At 38.7% G+C, this 17,992-nt stretch overlaps 1 protein-coding gene across 2 annotated transcripts in view; it reads right to left on the bottom strand.

Annotated features, from left to right (window-relative positions):
• The window catches only part of ABCD3 (ATP binding cassette subfamily D member 3), an 87,206-nt gene that overhangs the window by 63,427 nt on the left and 5,787 nt on the right, over positions 1-17,992 (bottom strand). The window contains exon 1 of one of the 2 annotated variants that reach the window (XM_027862608.1): positions 17,671-17,869. The exons of the other annotated variant lie outside the window; for it this stretch is intronic. Within the exon in view, the coding sequence (XP_027718409.1) occupies positions 17,671-17,843 (173 nt within the window). The 5' untranslated portion in view covers positions 17,844-17,869. Of the gene's footprint in view, positions 1-17,670; positions 17,870-17,992 lie in introns of those variants that run through there. 2 annotated transcript variants of the gene reach the window in all.

Genomic DNA, 17,992 nt, shown 5'->3' on the forward strand with positions numbered 1-17,992 from the left:
AGAAAACAACATACCTAATAACTACAATAAGGTAAATGGAAAGAACATCCACACAAAAAAAATTAAAAGAGAATGTAGAAAAATTATAAAGATCAAGCATGACTAGAAGGAGATGGGAAGCCTATCAGTGTGGCACATTTCATGTTTTATTTTTTTCAACATATTGATCAGTTGTACTGTTTTTTCCTTTTTCTTATCTTTAAACAATACTTTTTGTTATATAGCATGGCTCTCTGAGAGGAGCAAGGAAAGGGATATTGGGGAAAATTATGATTATATGCAAAAGATATCAATGAAAACTTATTTTTTTAAAAAAGACAATATTGGTACTGCCATCTCTGCTACCTAAATTCTTGTGCCTGCAAGGATGAGGTTGTAACTTAGCGCAACAACTAGGCCAATCACTGTATGAGAGATGAAAATGCAGTGGAGATTGCATTTTGGATTAATGGTGATTTCACAAGCAAAGGTCTGGCCCCCTCCTCCAGCTACTATAAGGTCAATCAGGGTCAGAGTTACAAAAGGAAATCCAAATTCCAAACACAGGCTGCAATACTGGAATCACAATCAAGTTTATCATGCCAACTGAAATACCATGGAATAATGGAAACACAAGGAGCAATCAAAGCATACTAAGCAAAAGATCACTAGCAGAGTCAGAAGTACCTAAAAGTTTTAAGTACTAAAACTGTAATTCCCTATGCCTATTCTTCAGTCTGATTTGCCTTTCAGATTGATTCTCTATTATCTAGTCAACTTCCCTGATGCCCACCTACAAATCTAACAGGAAGAAAAAAAAAAAAGAGGCAAGTAGGCAGTTTAAAACCAAAGGCAATTAAATCACTGGTTAGAAATTCAAAGTACAAGGAAGTTCCCTGCCTTCTATTTCCCAATTACAAATCATGGAATATCAAAGCCTCACGGTCAACAGTGGAAGAAAATCATTTACTAAAGGTGCTAAATGTTATTTAAGGATAATTAATTCAGTGTAGTATTAAATGGGATTAGTTGGTTATAATTTTAATAACTGAAACAAAAAGATTAAAACTAGGCCTAACGGCCTAGCCTAAAAACAAATTCTAGATTTTAAGTAAACTGAATTGTGTACTGGACTGTTCAACAACCTGAGACCTTAGGCACAGAAAACACATTGACTGGGCAACCATGACTACAATGAGGTCATGAGGTCAGCAACAACTGAGTCTTTGATAATACATTTTGAAGCCTTCACTATTCTCTCCTACAAACAAGAGGTCATGGGACCCTGACAAAATAACTGAGAAAACTAGGATAACAGATTTCCTTATACCGAATACACTGTAGCTTCCCACTATAACCTTCAAACAACTTAACATAAAAGCAAAAAAAGAAAAAATTCACTAACCCTGCATACTAACCCTCAGCCAAATCAAGGTAATTTGCTACAATGACAGCAGCATGTCAAATAGCAAAAATCAATGTGTCATGGTCCACAAGGACAACTCCTATTTCTTCCCAGTGAATGGAGATTTTGGAAATTACTTTACTGAGTAAAAGAGTAGGATAATGGAAAACCTCTATAGTCTATGAACACGATGGGAGCTAGACCCCAAAAAGGAAAAACCCTGGACTTTCCCACATGGCCTAATCTCTAGCATTCCCCAGAGACTATAATCCCATCAACTGGCCTTTCATCGTGGCTATGCTCAATCTCTGTTACTCTTAACCTAGCCTGGCCCTCCACTGTCTTACCTCCTTTCCCCCCCCCCCCCCCCGCCCCCCCCCCCCTTCCCCCCCTCCCCCCCCCCCCCCAATTTCCCACCCTTAATCCTATCTAGGCTCCATTCTCCCTTGGCCACCCCTGGAGTTCTATTACCTTAGACTACTTGACCACTCCTAGATCCCTCCCATAGTCCTTCTGTATATAAAGTCCATCTTGTCTCCATTAAGAGGCTTGGATTCTTATAATCTAGCCACTGCTCAGATTTTTACAATCTAGCCAATACCTCAAGATTCAGATTCCTCAAGAGTCTGGCTAATATGGCAGATCATTAATAAATCTTGTCTTTGGCTGACAGAAGGCTTGGGTCAAATTCTTTTGGGCAGGACTGGCATGTCGTGATCCCAGGGTCCCAGCACCCCTAAACCTCTAGACCCCATCAATTCCACAGCCCTCTTCAATTCTTAGTGTTGTGCTGACTCAAGGAAATTCTATTTGTATAGTTATCTGAGTACAATGTGTTCATCTCCACCCCCTAGGAAAGTGTCTTGAGGTCAAGCAGGGACTGTCTCTGCACTCTAAGCACCTAACACAATGCCTGGCACATAGTAGGCACTTAATAAATGCTTGCTGAATTGAGAGTTTATAAACCATTAAGTGCCACAATCTAGTCTGAGACACTAAAGTATCTACCATACAAGAATCTGTGTTCAGGATAGACTCTGAACCCTTAAAATTATATATCCAAAAATAATTTAATAGGTAGTTAAGTACTTTGCAAGTTGTCATCCTGTGGACGTACATTTGGTTTTTGGAACAGCCAAAAGTAATTTAGAGTCAAATTTGATGAATAAGATGGGCAACTAAACTCTGTGATATGTTTTCTGGTTTAAAAAAGAAAAGTTTTCACAAAAAGTAGATGTGTGACCCAAAGCAGTATCAACAATGAAGAAAGCAATCACTGAACTACAATTCATGGCTTTTAAATTAGATTTTCTCAAATACCTCAGAACAGATACATAATTAACTTGACTGCCCCTCTGAATAATTTCAATGTCAATGAAACAAAGCAACACTGCATTCACATGTGATTTTCAGTCATAATAGCTCACATTTACACAGCCTTTTACAGTTTACAAAGCACTTTCTGGAAAAAAAAAAACTAGGAGTTAGTAATCCAAGAAGCATTATACACAATTTATAGGATAAGGAAACTGAGTCAAAGAAGTACAAAGTCACCCAATTAGTAAGTGCTAGAGCCAGAACTCACACCAATGTGCTTCTACAGCAACACAGTTATTGCTGCCCACTCCTAGTGCTATTTCCACTGTACTACACCACCTGTTCTAGGTTTCAAAGATGTTGTTTTCCACTGCAAACTTTGATACTTGGTAGTTTGGTTGTTTTGTTTTTTTAATACATTTTATTGACACTCTTATCTTTGCTTCATAGTAACCTTCCACCGCCACCACCACCCCACCCCAACCCATCCCCACACTAAAATACTCTGTCAAAGGGAAGCAATTAAGGACAACATATTGGATACAGAAATTTTGTCCAACAATGGATCATTCTATCCTAATAGCACCCTACCTCTTTACCGTGAGGAAGGAGATATATTTTATTATCTCTTCTTTTCCAGAGCTTCACTGTTTTGTTTTTCCCATCGCTCAGAAATCCAATCTTTTTGGTGATTTTTTAACTTACACTGTTATAATCCTTGTACATATCTTCTCAGTTCTGTTTATTTTCCTCTGCATCAATTCATAAAAATCTTTCCACATTTCCCTAAATTCTCATAAATTCACTCATATGAATTCATATGCCAGTTTTTTCAGTAATTCCCCAATAGGCACCCATTTAGTTAACAGTACTTTGCTATCACAAAGAAGTACTATCACTACTTTAATATACGTTGAAAGCAGCAAGAAAAAATGAGTGTGAATCCTACTGTAGACATTTAATAGCCCAGTCATTAGTACTATTCATATAGACCCTGGGCAAGCCACTTAACCATTCACTGTCCTTATGTGCAAAATGAGAATAGCACTTTGTGACAGAACTAGGGTTCCTTGTTTTTCTGGCCTAAAAAGGCAGTAAAGCTATCCCTTGCACCTGATTATCCCCTTGACTCACTCCTTCTGCTCATCTAAAGGGCATTAAAAACACCTGAAGACTACTAAATTCACTATACTCTGCCCTGCTGACTTGACCAGACCCATATGGACCCTTTGTCTACAGATGCTAAGTGCCACTTTATCTTTGTTGCCTATCCTTGCTGTGTTAGGGCAAAGTAAACCATTTAACTATTCAATGACTTACAAGTTCCTCATCATATCCAAGTGAAATCTGAACTAAAAAGGTGCTGACATTAGATCTGCCCCAACAGACCTATGTCACTGAGGTGTCAAGAGGATTAAATGAGATAATATGCAAAGCAATTTGCAAACCTTAAATCACTACATAAATGTTAGCTATTATTTTTAGACTTTTGACTTCATTTTTTTTTACTTCCTTAGGGTTATGTTTAATAGTGGGATTGCTGGGTCTGGATAATAGAAGTTTATTAAAGTTGTTACTGACTGATTGCCAAGGCAAAAAGTATAGCCAGTTTAATCACTCTTCTTGCATAACTCCAAAATGAAATCATATATTATGGGACCACTGCAGTTTTATCAACAGTGCATTACAGGTCTGTCTTCCCACAACCCCTCCAGCTATTATTGTTCACATCTTTTTTTTTTTTTTTTGCCAATATTCACAGAATGAGGTGAACCATCAGAACTGTAATGCTTTGTTTTTATCTAAAATATGATCTCCATCAGCAGCCACGATTCATTAGACATGCATACATTTGTCTGACTTCTCTATCAATTCTTTGCAATTTATCACTCATGGGAATCTTCAAAGAAACCTGACTCCTATTCATAATCTGTTCAAAACTTTTATCTCTCAAACTATGCATCTTTTTTACAATTAACTATATAAGTGAGGCAAATTTCTTACCTTTCAACATCTAATACTTTCAGATGGAAAATACTTTGTGTATCAGGAACTCCATCCCTACCTTAAACTTTTTGTGCTAATAAAAAACTCTTACTTCTGACATTATCTCATCCACATAAGCTTCTTTTACCAAGGTACAATAGAAAGATTTATGGATATAGAATCAGTGCACAAGGATTCAAATCTCAGATCTGCCACTACCAGTAAGACCCAGCAAAGGTTGCTTCTTTTTTCTGAGACTCAGTTTCCTCATTTGTACAATGAGAAGTTAGAGTAAATGAAGTCTAAGATCCATTCCAGCTCTAATCTGTGATACTGCAATCCTCTGTGAATTTAATTTAACACAAAATTCTACATTAATTCTTGCTTTAAATAATGATAACTCAGTTTGTAGTCAGTAGTTGGTCACAAGTCAAGAAGCCACGATGGGCTCTTCATTCAATCAACAAGAATTTATTCTGAATATTTACCAAATATAGAACTATGCTAACAACTGAGGGAAGTAAAAGACATGCTTTCCCTGTAGTTAGTGGTAAGTAGCCACCTGATTCTTTAATTTAATCCTTTGTCTGCCTTGGCATGGACAAAAGTTTGCTCTGCCAACAGCACTTACTGTTTCAAAAGGAGAGATGATTTTCTACTCCAGATTGGTAGAATGAGAAAAGAAAAAAGGCAAAATTGATAGTTAGAATGTCACACCAAATTCCAACACAAAATATTTCAAGTATATGAAACTTTCTGACAGTATAAATATTTGGAAACTTTTAGAGCTGTAACTTTTTTTTAGTTATTAGATCATACACATTCAAACATTTATAAGGCTAAACAATGGGTTAGAAATTAAGCAGAGAAAGACGAAAACATATAGATATAAACAATTTTCAGAGCAATATTAAAGACTAGGAAAGCTACAACTCATTACAAATAGGCACTCTGTAAACTTCTCTTAGTTCCAAACTAGTATCTGAAAACTGGGAGTCATAAAGATGAATTAAGATGGCAATCAATTGCCACAAACAAGGGCAGGCAAGTCAGCCTAGCTCAGAGGTAGGAAATCTGCAGCCGAGGCCACATGTGACCCTCTAGGTCCTCAAGTGTGGTCCTTTGAATCCAAACTTTATAGAACAAATCCCCTTAATAAAAGGATTTGTTCTGTAAAACTTGGACTCAGTGAAAAGGCCACACCCAAAGACCTAGGGGCCACATGTGACCTTGAGGCCGCAGGGTTCCCCCCCCCCCCCGCTAGCTGAAGCAGCAAGGCACCCTGAATGAGAGAAAAAAAGAAGAATGTGCCGGACAAGTCAAACCACCACTACCACCTTGACCACCAACTCCTCTCAGACCCTAATAGAGACAGCCCAGAATCCTGAATTCAAGAGCCCCAGGAATAATTTCAGTGATGTTCATATTAAGAACATTTAATTTAAGAACAATATTTAAATAATGCTAATAATGACATTAAAGAAGAGACATTAACATCTGTTTTGACACTGAAGCCCAAGGACCATGGATCTTTTCCAACTGACTTGCTACTGAAAACTTTCATGTGTGTTGTCTTCCCCATTAGAATGCAGCCTTTCAGAGGGACTATCTTACCTTCCTGGGTGAATCCCCAACACTTAGCATAGCGTCTTACACAGAGTGTTTAATACATGCTTTATTTATTCATTCATGACTAAAATATATGGAATTCCGGCAGTACAAATGCTAACTAGTTATTCTTGTGGCCCCATTCATAAATGATCACTGTAAAAATTTTAATACAAGTTGTCAATAAAACAAAGGAAAATACAAAGGTCACTAACTCAATTCAACAAACATTTATTAAGCACCTACTATGTGTCAGCCACAGTGCTAAAAAAGTTTTTTTTAATGCCATTTATACACATATCCCTTGGTACTCAGGTTCTTAAGTATAAAACCAGGTCCAAGAGAGGATGGCCAAAAATATGGGAAATGTGATTCAGGATTAAGGAAGTAGTTCAAAGACATGCAACAATACTCAAGAGCCTTATACTTTTGTTATGAAGAAGAAAGTTGGAAAGGGCTGGATATAGCAAGCACTGAACATTCAAAAAAATGAATTTGTCTGGCTTAGCAATAGGAAATGAGCAGTGACTAATGTGTGAGTCCAGCAGTCTATGTGCAGCAAGGCTGATAAATTAAAGCAATGGTGAAAATTCACCAGTGAAATAGAAGGAAAGATCAAAGAGATGGCACCTCATGCAATTACAGCTCCAAATTAACCTAGTCAAATAACATGGCACTTTAGTGAACTGTGATCTCATTGATTCTGGTACTCTACAATGAGACAGATCATCACCTATCTGTGCCTTCTCATCTTGTGTGACTCTTGTCCATGCCTTTCCATAAATCCTCCCAAGACGGTCAAATCAATGTACTTGGGGCCTTCCTCTATTTTTCTTAACACTGTATGAATACCAATGAAGTGCACTGGCTGTCCATCAGTTATCCTTCATTCTCACCACAAAATATCCACCTTTTCTTGTCAGACAGATCTCTGATGTTGGATCTGTAAAAAAAAATTTGGAAGAGATATTTCTTCAAAGCTATCATCCTGTCTCTTCTTTTTATAACCAAACTTCAATTTCCTAACCTCCCAGTCACTTTTCAAATCTACACAATTTGGCTTCTGACCAAATCACATGAATGAACTACTGTAAAGTTACCAATGATCTCTTAACTGCTAAGTCCAATGGCCTTCTCTTAGTTCTCGTTCTACCTGGCCTCTCTGCCTCTTTTGACACTATTCTCTCAGATATTCTCTGCTCTCTTAGCTTCTGTGATTCTGCCATTTCCCCTCCAACTTGGATGACTGCTCCTTTTCAATTGCCTTTGCTGGGTCATCATGCAAATCATATTCCCTCCCTCCCGCCCCAAAGTCTTCTCTTCACACTCTCTTCTTTGGTGAACTAATCAGCTCCCATGAATTCAACTATCACTGCTCTCTACTGATGACTCCCAAATCTATATATCCAACAAGAATCATTTTTGAACTCAAGTCCAAAATCACTAAATGATTTTGGGACATATCCACCTAACTGTTCCATGGACACGTAAAATTCAACATGACCAAAAACAACCTTGTTTTCTTCATCCTAAACCCATTTCTCAACCAACCTCTCCTATTTCTGATGAGGCCACCTCCCAATCTTTTAGTCACCCAGGTTTTCAACCTTGTTTGTTTCCCTTAATTCTTCCCTCACCTTAATCCTCCACATACAATCCATTTGACAATAAATCAATAAATATTTACTAAGCACCTAGTATGTACCAAGCACTGTGCTAAGCATTGGGATACAATAGGAGGTAAAAGATAGTCCCTGCCTTCAAGGAGCTTGCAATCTAATGAGAGAAGATACTATGCAAAGAAATATATACAAAGCGAGCTATATAAATAGTAAATAATTAAAAGAAGAAAGCACTGGAATCAAGAGGGGTTAAGGAAGGCTTTCTGTAGAAGGTGGGATTTTAGTTGGGACTTAAAGGAAGCCAGGGAGGTCACTAGTTGTTGAGGAGGAGGGAAGCATTCCAGGCCTGGGGGACAGGCAAAAAAAATGTCCAGAGTCCAAAGAGGGAGTGTCCTGTTCATGGAACAGCCAGGAGGCTAGTGTCAACGGATCAAAGAGTACTTGTTGGGGAATAAGAAGACTGGAAAGGTAGAAGGGGGCAAGGTTATGAAGGGCTTTGAGTGCCAGTCAGAGAAGATGACATCGTGTTGACGTCAAGCTGATCAACACTGATTTAAAAATCACTTAGAAGATTTTGGCTTAAAACTAACCTCATAGGAAAAACCAACTAGATAAAAAAATGCCTATTTTTCAGATTATAGAACTGTTCCATTAACATACACATCTTAGACACTGCAGATAGACAATGAATTGGGCCCAGAATAGAACAGGAGGAAGAGATTAGGCTGGAAAATTATAACCTCCAATCTTTTACCTGAAACAAAATTGATTACAAAAAATGAGTTCAAAGTGCTAAGAGAAATCCGAGGAAGCAGAGATAAATTCTAGCTTTCTTGGAGAGGGTTTCTCTCCTCTATCTACATAATAACCTATTCGGGTTCCAACCATTAATCTTCTTTTAAAATTCAGTTCAAATGCCACTTGCTCCATGAAATATTTCCTAAAGTCAGAAGTGATCTCTTCATTTTCAACTAAAACAGCATTATACCTGTATCTCTCCTATTACCCTTATCAGAGGATCATAGTTATCTGCATACATATCTTATCTCCCACTTCTAATTTACACCTTTTGAACACATCTGAGCAGCAGTGGAAAATAGAGAAAACAAGATGCCTGAAGCCAGAAGACCTGATTCAGACACTTTCAAACTATGTGACTATAAACAAGTAATTTAACCTTCCTATACCTCAGTTTCCTCATCTGTAAAATATTTGTAATTCCTACCTCACAAGGTTGTTGTGAAGAAAATAATTTCTAAAACTTAGTAACTTACATTTATATATCTTATGTCTCCCAAATAAAGTGAAGTACAAGTGTACTGCCATAGATGTTCCAGCTGTAAGCTCCAGACTGAAAAAAGTTAAGGGTTGTAACACCAAAACATTCAGCACACATACATAAGAGTTACTCAAATATTTGTGAAAAGGGTAAATTGACAACATTAATTCTCCACTGATCTGACTATATAAAAAGTAATTTAACCTTTCAGATCCAGACCCTATACCTATACCTTCAATTCTCCCTATATAATAGGAGTTACCCTGGAATGTTATAAAATCAAAGGGAGAGGCAACTTGATTTGAGTTTATCAAATTTATTACCCAAAATTTATTTTATCAAAAGAAAGCAAAATCATGATTAGTGCTGTAAATGTTATTAAAGAGTATGTTGTACAGCACATAAGTTAACTGAAAGCAACAAGTATCAATATTTTAGTCATTTATTATCTGCAAAAAGGGGGTTCTATTTCCTATCAGAAATACAGATACACTGTATTCTCACCTGATGACAAATAGCTATAAAGAGACCTATCTCCTAGAAATGCTGGAGGCAGAAAAACCTGTCTCTTCCCTAGATGCTTCTTCCAGGACTTGGATTGGGCCCCGTCCTAGCAAACATATGCCTGGCAAGATTTCTCCAATACTTGCACTCTGTTCCTTTCCTCTCTCTATGTAGAAAGGAATCTTATTCCTTAAACCCCAAATATTAACTCAAGCCATCCTATTCTTTCTCTTTTCTCCAAGGTTCTTAGATGTGTATTTTAATTTTATGACACATCTAGTGTTATCTTCATTCACAATGACATTTTAATTCCTATGCTGACTAGATTATTTCTAATTCTAGAAATATAATCTTTGACAAAGTGTGTTGTCTTAATGTGAGGTCATGTGAAGAGAATTCTGGGAGTTCAAAGTCCTGAGCTCTCCTCCCAATTCTACTATTTTCTAGCAATGAGCCTTTCAGCTTCAGTCTCCTCATCTACTCAACAACATAAGTTCATTAAATGAGTCAAAGGACCTGCAGCCCAAAACTTAGCTCAGGTATTTACTGGAGGCAAACCCCCCAGTTACAAAATTATAGGTCCTTGAATTATTGAAATACTTTTAAACTCTCAATTACTCACAGATTGAGCTGGAAGGCATCTCAGAAACTATCTAGTTCAATTCCCACCTGAATACGAATCTTTCCATTCATTCTACAAAAGCAACAAGTCATCACCCAAACTCTGCTTTAAGACCTCCAGGAAAGAGAAGACCACCATATCCTGGGGTAGCCCACCACTTTAAGATATTAACAACCAAAGCTAACAGTTATAGTTGTTAAAAAAAATTTATCTTTGCATTTATCCAAAAATCTGCCTCTCTACATCTTTTCTTTTTGATAATCCAGAATGCAAGGATTATTCGAGTGACTAGGTAGTAAGGAAGTAGAGAAAGTTTAGTACCCAGTGCAGAGAAATACATGATGTTGATGGAGTCAAAACTAAGCAGAGCAGCTGATGGAAATGAAATTAACTGTAAAGCTCTGAGCCCTCTATAAAAGAAAGTGTTCAGGAGTTTATTGCTCTGCTCTCCTACCCTCCGATCAGAAGGGAGAGGCAACTAAGGGTGCTGCGGAGGGGTGAGTATCAAAGTTGGATCAATCTGAGAGTTCAAGTGATCAGCTTATCCTGCAGAGGGCATGACATTCCTGGGACAGAAAGCAAGCAGAGCAGCTGATGGAAAAAGTGACGAACCATGAGTACGTCAAGATTCAGCTGATGTCATTGGTTCATAGCTCCAGAACTGAAAGGGACCTCAGAGACTATCTAGGTCCAACCTTTTCATTTAAGGAATATAAGGAAAGGGAACTGAGATCCCAGGAGATTTACTAACTTGTTCATTCTGCTGAACCACCCAGCCAGCTAGCTACCTCCTCCACACAACCAGAGAGGTGGTCAATGTCAGAGCGAGAATTTGAACCCACATCTTGCCTACTGTACCAAGGTATTGGTTAGTGCTGAACAGTCTTTTTATTTACTCTTTCTTTCTTATTCTCTGTTACAAGAGCTGGATCTTGGGGAGGGGAAGAAGGACATTTAGAAATGAAGGTGATGTAAAAACTAAAGTAACCAGTGCAATTTCAAAGAATATTTAACTAATGACTTTTGCCTTTATACCACAATAATTTTAAATATGTCCCTTCCCCATTCTGACTGAAACCTCCCTTGTGACAAAAACGAAAATTAGAGAAATAGATTAGATGGCCTCTAAGGTCCTTCTCAACCCTAAGCCTATGAATTAGTCAAAAATATCAGATTCAATGACCAAAATTTGATAATGTGTCCAATACACTAAAGCATAAAACAGACCATATTGCTCCCCTACAAAATAAACTTCACTGACTCCCTTTTGCCTCCAGGATCAAATATATAATCACCCTTGTTTGCCAATTTAAAGCCTTTCAAGACCTGACTCCAACCTACTTTTCCTAGTTTAATTACCTTGTATAGTTGTCTCCCCATAAAACTCCTACAGGACAGAGACTATTCCATTTTTCCTTTTGTATTCCTAGGACTTGGGAACAATGATTGAAATTACTTTGCCTCTCTCAGCTTCAGGTTCCTTACCTGTCAAATGAGATTAATAATCTTCATAGTATGGTTATGAGGAAAGTCCTTATTAAAGGCAATGGCCTATAATGGAAAAAGCAATGGATGGACGAGGAGTAAGAAGGAATCTGGATTCAAATTCTGCCTTTAACAGTCATTTACAGTGTAGCCCTAAGTAAGTCACAACCTCCCTAGGCCTCAGTTTCCTCATTGTTGGACTAGAAGTTCTCTAAAGTCCTTTCCAAAGGAGAAGCAAGCGGTGTACAGTAGAGATTTGCAATTTCATGTATGATCCTGTTTTTCTGTTTTACTTTGTATACGGAAATGTCTTTTTGTTTTGGGGTCTTGGGGGCTTTTTCTGGTGCTTGTTAAGACAGGTAAATTTTTAAATATTTTAAACAATGTAAAATCCTTTCCAGCTCTAAGTGCTGTGGCTCCCTATAAGCTGCTGTGGTTACTGATTTCACAAGACTCTAATGCGTATTTAAGATAATATATATGAAGCACTCTCCAAATACATAGCATTAACCTATCCTTACTTCATTTCATTTTTCCGTGTCTGTCTTGTCTCCTCAATTATATTTTTAAACTACTTAATATTTATTGATCTTTTGTTTTTAACTGTATCAACTTCATTTCTGAAGCTCCCAGCAAGCAAAGAATAAAAAAGAAAGAGAAAAAAAAGTTTGTCAAAACTAACCAACACATGAACTGTATAGGAAAGCAGATGTGATGCTCCACACCCATAGTCCCTCAACTCTGTAAAGGGAGGGAAGTATATTTTCTCACCTATTCTCTGGAACCATGCGTCATCATTATAATTACAAATTTGGGTTACAAAAAAATTATAATTACAATTACATTAAAATTACATTCAGTTTCAATTATTTTGTTCTTTCCACTTACACTGTTACAGTCATTGTATATACTGTTTTTCTTGGTTCTGTTTACTTCAGTCTAGATCAATTTATATAGAGCTTCATCTACTTCTCTAAATTCTTCATATTCACATTCTCCCTCTTAGAGGTGTTCAAGCAGAGGCTGGATGACCAACTATCAATTATGTAACAGTGGGGATTCCTTTCATGTACCGGTTGAACTAGATGCCACTGAGATCCCTTCCAACTCTAATTCTGTATGTCTGTGATTCATCATTTTACAGTACCATAATATTCCACTATGTTCATGTACCACAATTTATTTAGCCATTCTGATGAGCATTTACTATATTTCTGGTTCTTTGCTACCACAAAAATCACTTATTTTGGTCATACAGGACTTTTCTTTCCATCTTTGACCGATCCTTGGGGCCTACGTCTAACAGTGAGATCTCTGAGTCAAAGAATATGAGTATTTTAGTCACTTTTTAGCATGTATTTCAAACTGCTTGCCAGAATTGGTTAGACTAACTTATAGCTCTACCAAGAGTATAGAAATGTACCTGTCTTTCTTTAGTCCTGCCTCCACCATCATTGACTGTTCCTATCTTGGCTAATTTGCTGGGTATGAAGTGAAATCTCTAATTATACCACAAGCCCCTGAAGGCAGATAATTGGACACTTATGATACCTTGCAAATAGTAAGCCCTCAATAAACATGTGCCTGAATAGAGTAGGAGAAAAAGTCTGGCAGCAGAAAGACTAGTTAGAAAGCTACTACAGTAATCTAGCAATGAGTTAGCAAGGGTTTAGAAGAAGGTGATGACAATGGAAATAGTGAATGAGAAATATTGTAACAGCTGACAAAACATACAGATTTGACATGGGGAAAATGGGCAAAGTCAAAGATGACTCCTAGGAAGAAAAGTAGTTCAACTGCTGAAGAGACTCTATTAGATTAAACAAATTTCCAGGGAAATAATGATGTGCTTTTAGAGTTACACTCAAGACTTACAACTGAAAGGATCTGCCTTATCCAATCCCTTCATTTCAAAAGACAGTGAAACTGCAGTCTACAGAAGTGAAATGATTTGCCTATGGTTCACATTACAAGTTGACAAAGCCTGAACCAAAGCTTCAGTCTGGTGATGCCTGAGTCTGTGCCCTTTCCATTATGCCATGCTGACAGCTTACTCAAATGAGGACATCCTAATAGCAGGAGATAAAAAGACGAAAAGTTCTTCATAAGACGCAGTTGAAGCCAGAAAGTTTTAGGCCAATTATCTAACCTCTCTTTCTGGACCTTAGTTTCCTCATGTGTAAAACAAGGAGATTGGACTAAATTATTTCTATAGTACTTTCTAGCTCTAAAACACTAAAGCCCTACAAATGAGTTTTAAGATGGAAAACATATAAGAGTGCCAAGTACTGAGCTTTGGGTAACATATACAGGCTGAAGACAGAAGTATGTAGTAAGAAAGGTACAAGAAGAACCAAAAGAGAAAAGTATCATGGAAGGCAAGACACACTGCTTGACTTTTGATTAGCTATTCTCAGATGTTCTAAAACATTTCATCATTTTTATTGAGGAGTTGGGGGATGGAGGGGACAGAGAAGGAATACGGGTAGAGGAGAAACCCAAGTATTTTAGGATTACATACTCCTGTATCTAATAATTCCATCCTACTAAAATGTTGCCTTATAATTACTTAATAATTATCATTCATAACTGACAGATTACCTGTTCATACTTTATTAAGGTTTCCCCCTACAAATTAGGTTCGATGAACATGAGGTACATGAATCTGCCTATCCTTACGGTAGATATTATATAATCCTCCCAAAAGGTGACTAAGGGAATAGAACAGAAAGTTTCTTCCTTTCATCAAAACTCATAAACACAATAAGAACTGAAATAAATGACCCTTAATATTTTATTTCTTCCACATAAAATCATATCTAAAATCCTATCCCTTCTTCAAGGCCCCAATCAAGTCTTACCCTCCTTAATGAAGCCTTCCTTGACCACTCATATTGATCTCTCCTGAATTCTATTAACATTTATTAATCATTCATATTTATTACATATATTTATTACTGTCACCTAATCATAAATTACCTTACATTTTAAAACTTTTTTAAATGCTTGTTTTATTGACATCATAATTATTAAGGGTTACGTGCACTTACTGTGCTAAGACATGGGGATACAAAGAAAGGCCGAGCAGCTGTTTCAGAAAAAAGAAGGGTGTGTATTCAAGAGACGTTATGAAGATAAAACTGACAGACTCTGATAACAGATTAGATATTGAAGGGTAGGAAGGGTATAAGAGAGTAAGGAGTTGAGGATGATACCTAGTGTGGGACGCTGAGTGACTGAGATGATGGTGATCCCCAGAGCAGTAATAGTAAAGTTAAGAAGAGGGAAGGGCTTGAGGGGAAAAGATAATGAGTTCAGTTTTAAGCATGTTGACTCTTAAGACACAGACAGGTCATCCAGGTGAAAATGTCCAAAAGGCAGGAGCTACCCTATCATTTACATACTTTTTGTAGCTCTCTTATCAAATAATTATGGGTTAAATGCTCCATATATACTTGTTGGATTGAATACGCTGCTCTGTCTTCACCAAAAGAAATTCTTTTTGAATAAATGGAGAAAAAAAAAGTACTTAAGCACTTAGGGTATACAGAGTATTGGGCTAAGTGGGTACTAAAGGAGACACAACCTTGGATAAGACAAGGTACTTTCCCTCGTAGAGCTCACAGGTTAGCAGAAAAGACTCTATATGGGTGCCAACTTCCAGTCAGCCCATTTTCTAACAAAAACTGTTCTCACCTTACTTTACAAGAGCTCAACTTGAGAGGCTTCTGGTGTCCAACATGTTTAACTGCATAGAGTAAGGAAAGGCATGACTACTGGCCTTCTTTTTTGATTAACCTTTACATATATCTAATTAGCCACTCCCAAAGAGATTCATAAGGACAGTTAAATATAGTACTCCACCTATTAAATAGGCAATTTTCATAAGCTTAATACAAAAGGTTCATTTATCTTAGCTGGTTACAGAAAGATAATTAAAACAGTTGAGACCACAGTACACCTATAAAGCTTTATAAAGGCCTCCTGGCAAGGCAGATGGCAGAACAAGATGCAGGTTCAAGTCCTGTCTCTGATTCTAATCTCTCAATGCTCTAGGCAATCCTAAATTACAGATTAGGTAAAGATAGTAAAAGAAGGTAAAGAAGGTAAATTGGTAGGAGTTTCCTCATTCAAGAGTTATTCCTACAAGTGAAATCACTGGTCCTGTCCCATCCCTATAAAGCTGATTTGACCATTTCATCCCCTCCCCAAAAATAACACTTTAAAATCCTTATCAAGCCTATAAACATTCTGAGGGATAACCATTTGTTTTATGGTTCTTTTTCTAAATTCCTAATTTAACCTATGACCTACAAATCTCTTTATTTCCATTCAACAGATCATGACACAAAGATTTCTTATTCAAATATATTCACCAGAGTACAATTTAATTTCAAAATACTTTGCATAATTTCTAATAAAAGGATCTTCATTTTTGTGTGATTTTAACAAAAATGGTATCTTATTACTCTACTGCTAGTATTAAATTAAATTGTTTTCCAATCAAATATCTAAAATCTTTATTGAGGCCTATCTAGTTCTGTTATCCACTCTTTAAACACTAATGCATTTATTCTATTCATTTAAGCACCACTACTCTCTGAGAGAATATTAATAGAAAGTCAGGTTACATTTTTATTTTTGCATTTTTAATGGATAACTTTCTAAGTGAGGAATAGAATCAAGTATGTTTAAAAAGGTGGGGAATTATTTTATCTAAAGAACTATGGTGCCTAGCAAGAGTTGTCAGGTTTTTCCCCCTTAGATATGCTCATTTTAATGTAAAAATTTCCTACTAAACTAAGTCTTTTGGGCAATTCAGAACTATTTCCTATTGGAAACTACAGTTCATAGCATAAAACTGAACAGGTAATATGGTCTCTAGTTTTAGCCATACTTCTTCCAATTGAATAAAACTTAATTTCTTCTTACTCCAGATTTTAGTGGTGGCAGTTTTAATTAAATAAAATAATGACTGAAAAAACAGAACATGAAGATGAAGGCGCAAGGCATTGGACTGTAACTTCAACAAAAACCCAGTTATCTAAGAAGACAAAAATACTCAGTCCTCGTAACATCCTCCTTCCCAATGCTCTTCTTCAGGATGCACAATGACCCCCGAATCCCTCTCCTCCAGTTTCCCTAATCCTAAAAATAGAAGCTAAATCCCCCCGGTGAAATCCTTCTGAAGCTGAGGGCAAAAGGCGCGGACCTGCACCGAGGCAGAGGGAGGAGATTTCACCTTTCACCTGCTGAGCGCTGAGCGGAGGAAGCTGTAAAGGACCTTGGGCAGGGCAGCCTGGTCAATCAAGTTCTTGGGTCACAGATTCGGCCGGTCTCGATGACAAGTCACCGGCCAAGTAGCAAATCACTTTCCTAGAAGATTTTGCCAAGTGAATCTAAGGGAGTTTTAAGACTCCCCCTCCTCCTTGATGGTTGTGGTCAGACCCCTGACTATCCTGGGCTCTGGGACAGCCACGGACACGGGCGGAGGAGGCTCACAGGCGGGGCCCCCAACCGCGCCAGGTCCTGCACCCACCCGCGCGGTGGGCAGGAAGGGGAGTCCGAAGACACCCGGTAAAGTTGGGGCAAGGGAAAGGGCCGCGAGCGCGGAGAGGGAGGGGGACGCGGGCACTCGCGCACCGGGGGAAGGGGAGGAGCACGGGGTGGGGGGAGGTCAAGGGCTCGCGCCAGAGAGGACACCCCTGCCGACCCCCTCGAAGCCCGGAGATCAGGGAGGTGCGGGGACCGATCGAGCGGGTTCATGCTGGTCCCGATAACAGGGGCCCCGGCAGGACCCCAGAGCGTGTGCTAGAGGCGCGGGGATGCGCCCGAGGAGGAGGGGGCGGCGGGACCCGCTTACCCGTGCTGCGGACCTCCAGCACGGGAGGAGGAGGAGGAGGAGGAGGAGGAGGAGGCGGCGGCGGCGGCGGCGGCAGCGGCGCGACGCCGCTTATGGAGCAGACAGAGCAGTAGGAAGGCGGCCCCGGCCAGCGAGGAGTTCCGCGCCGTCAGGTATTTGCTGTAGGCCGCCATAGCACGGAACGAGCCGGGGACGGGGACGCGCGCCCGCTGCAGCGACTGCCCGAGCCTAGGAAGCGCGGGGGAGGCTGGGAAGCCTGGGTAGAGCTGAGGGGAGGGAGGAGGAGGGCGGAGGGCAGTGTCCCGCGCGGGCCCGCCCCTCG

This window comes from Vombatus ursinus, unplaced genomic scaffold, assembly GCF_900497805.2.
Source record: "Vombatus ursinus unplaced genomic scaffold, bare-nosed wombat genome assembly UNPS02014769.1, whole genome shotgun sequence".
NCBI lineage: Eukaryota > Metazoa > Chordata > Mammalia > Diprotodontia > Vombatidae > Vombatus > Vombatus ursinus.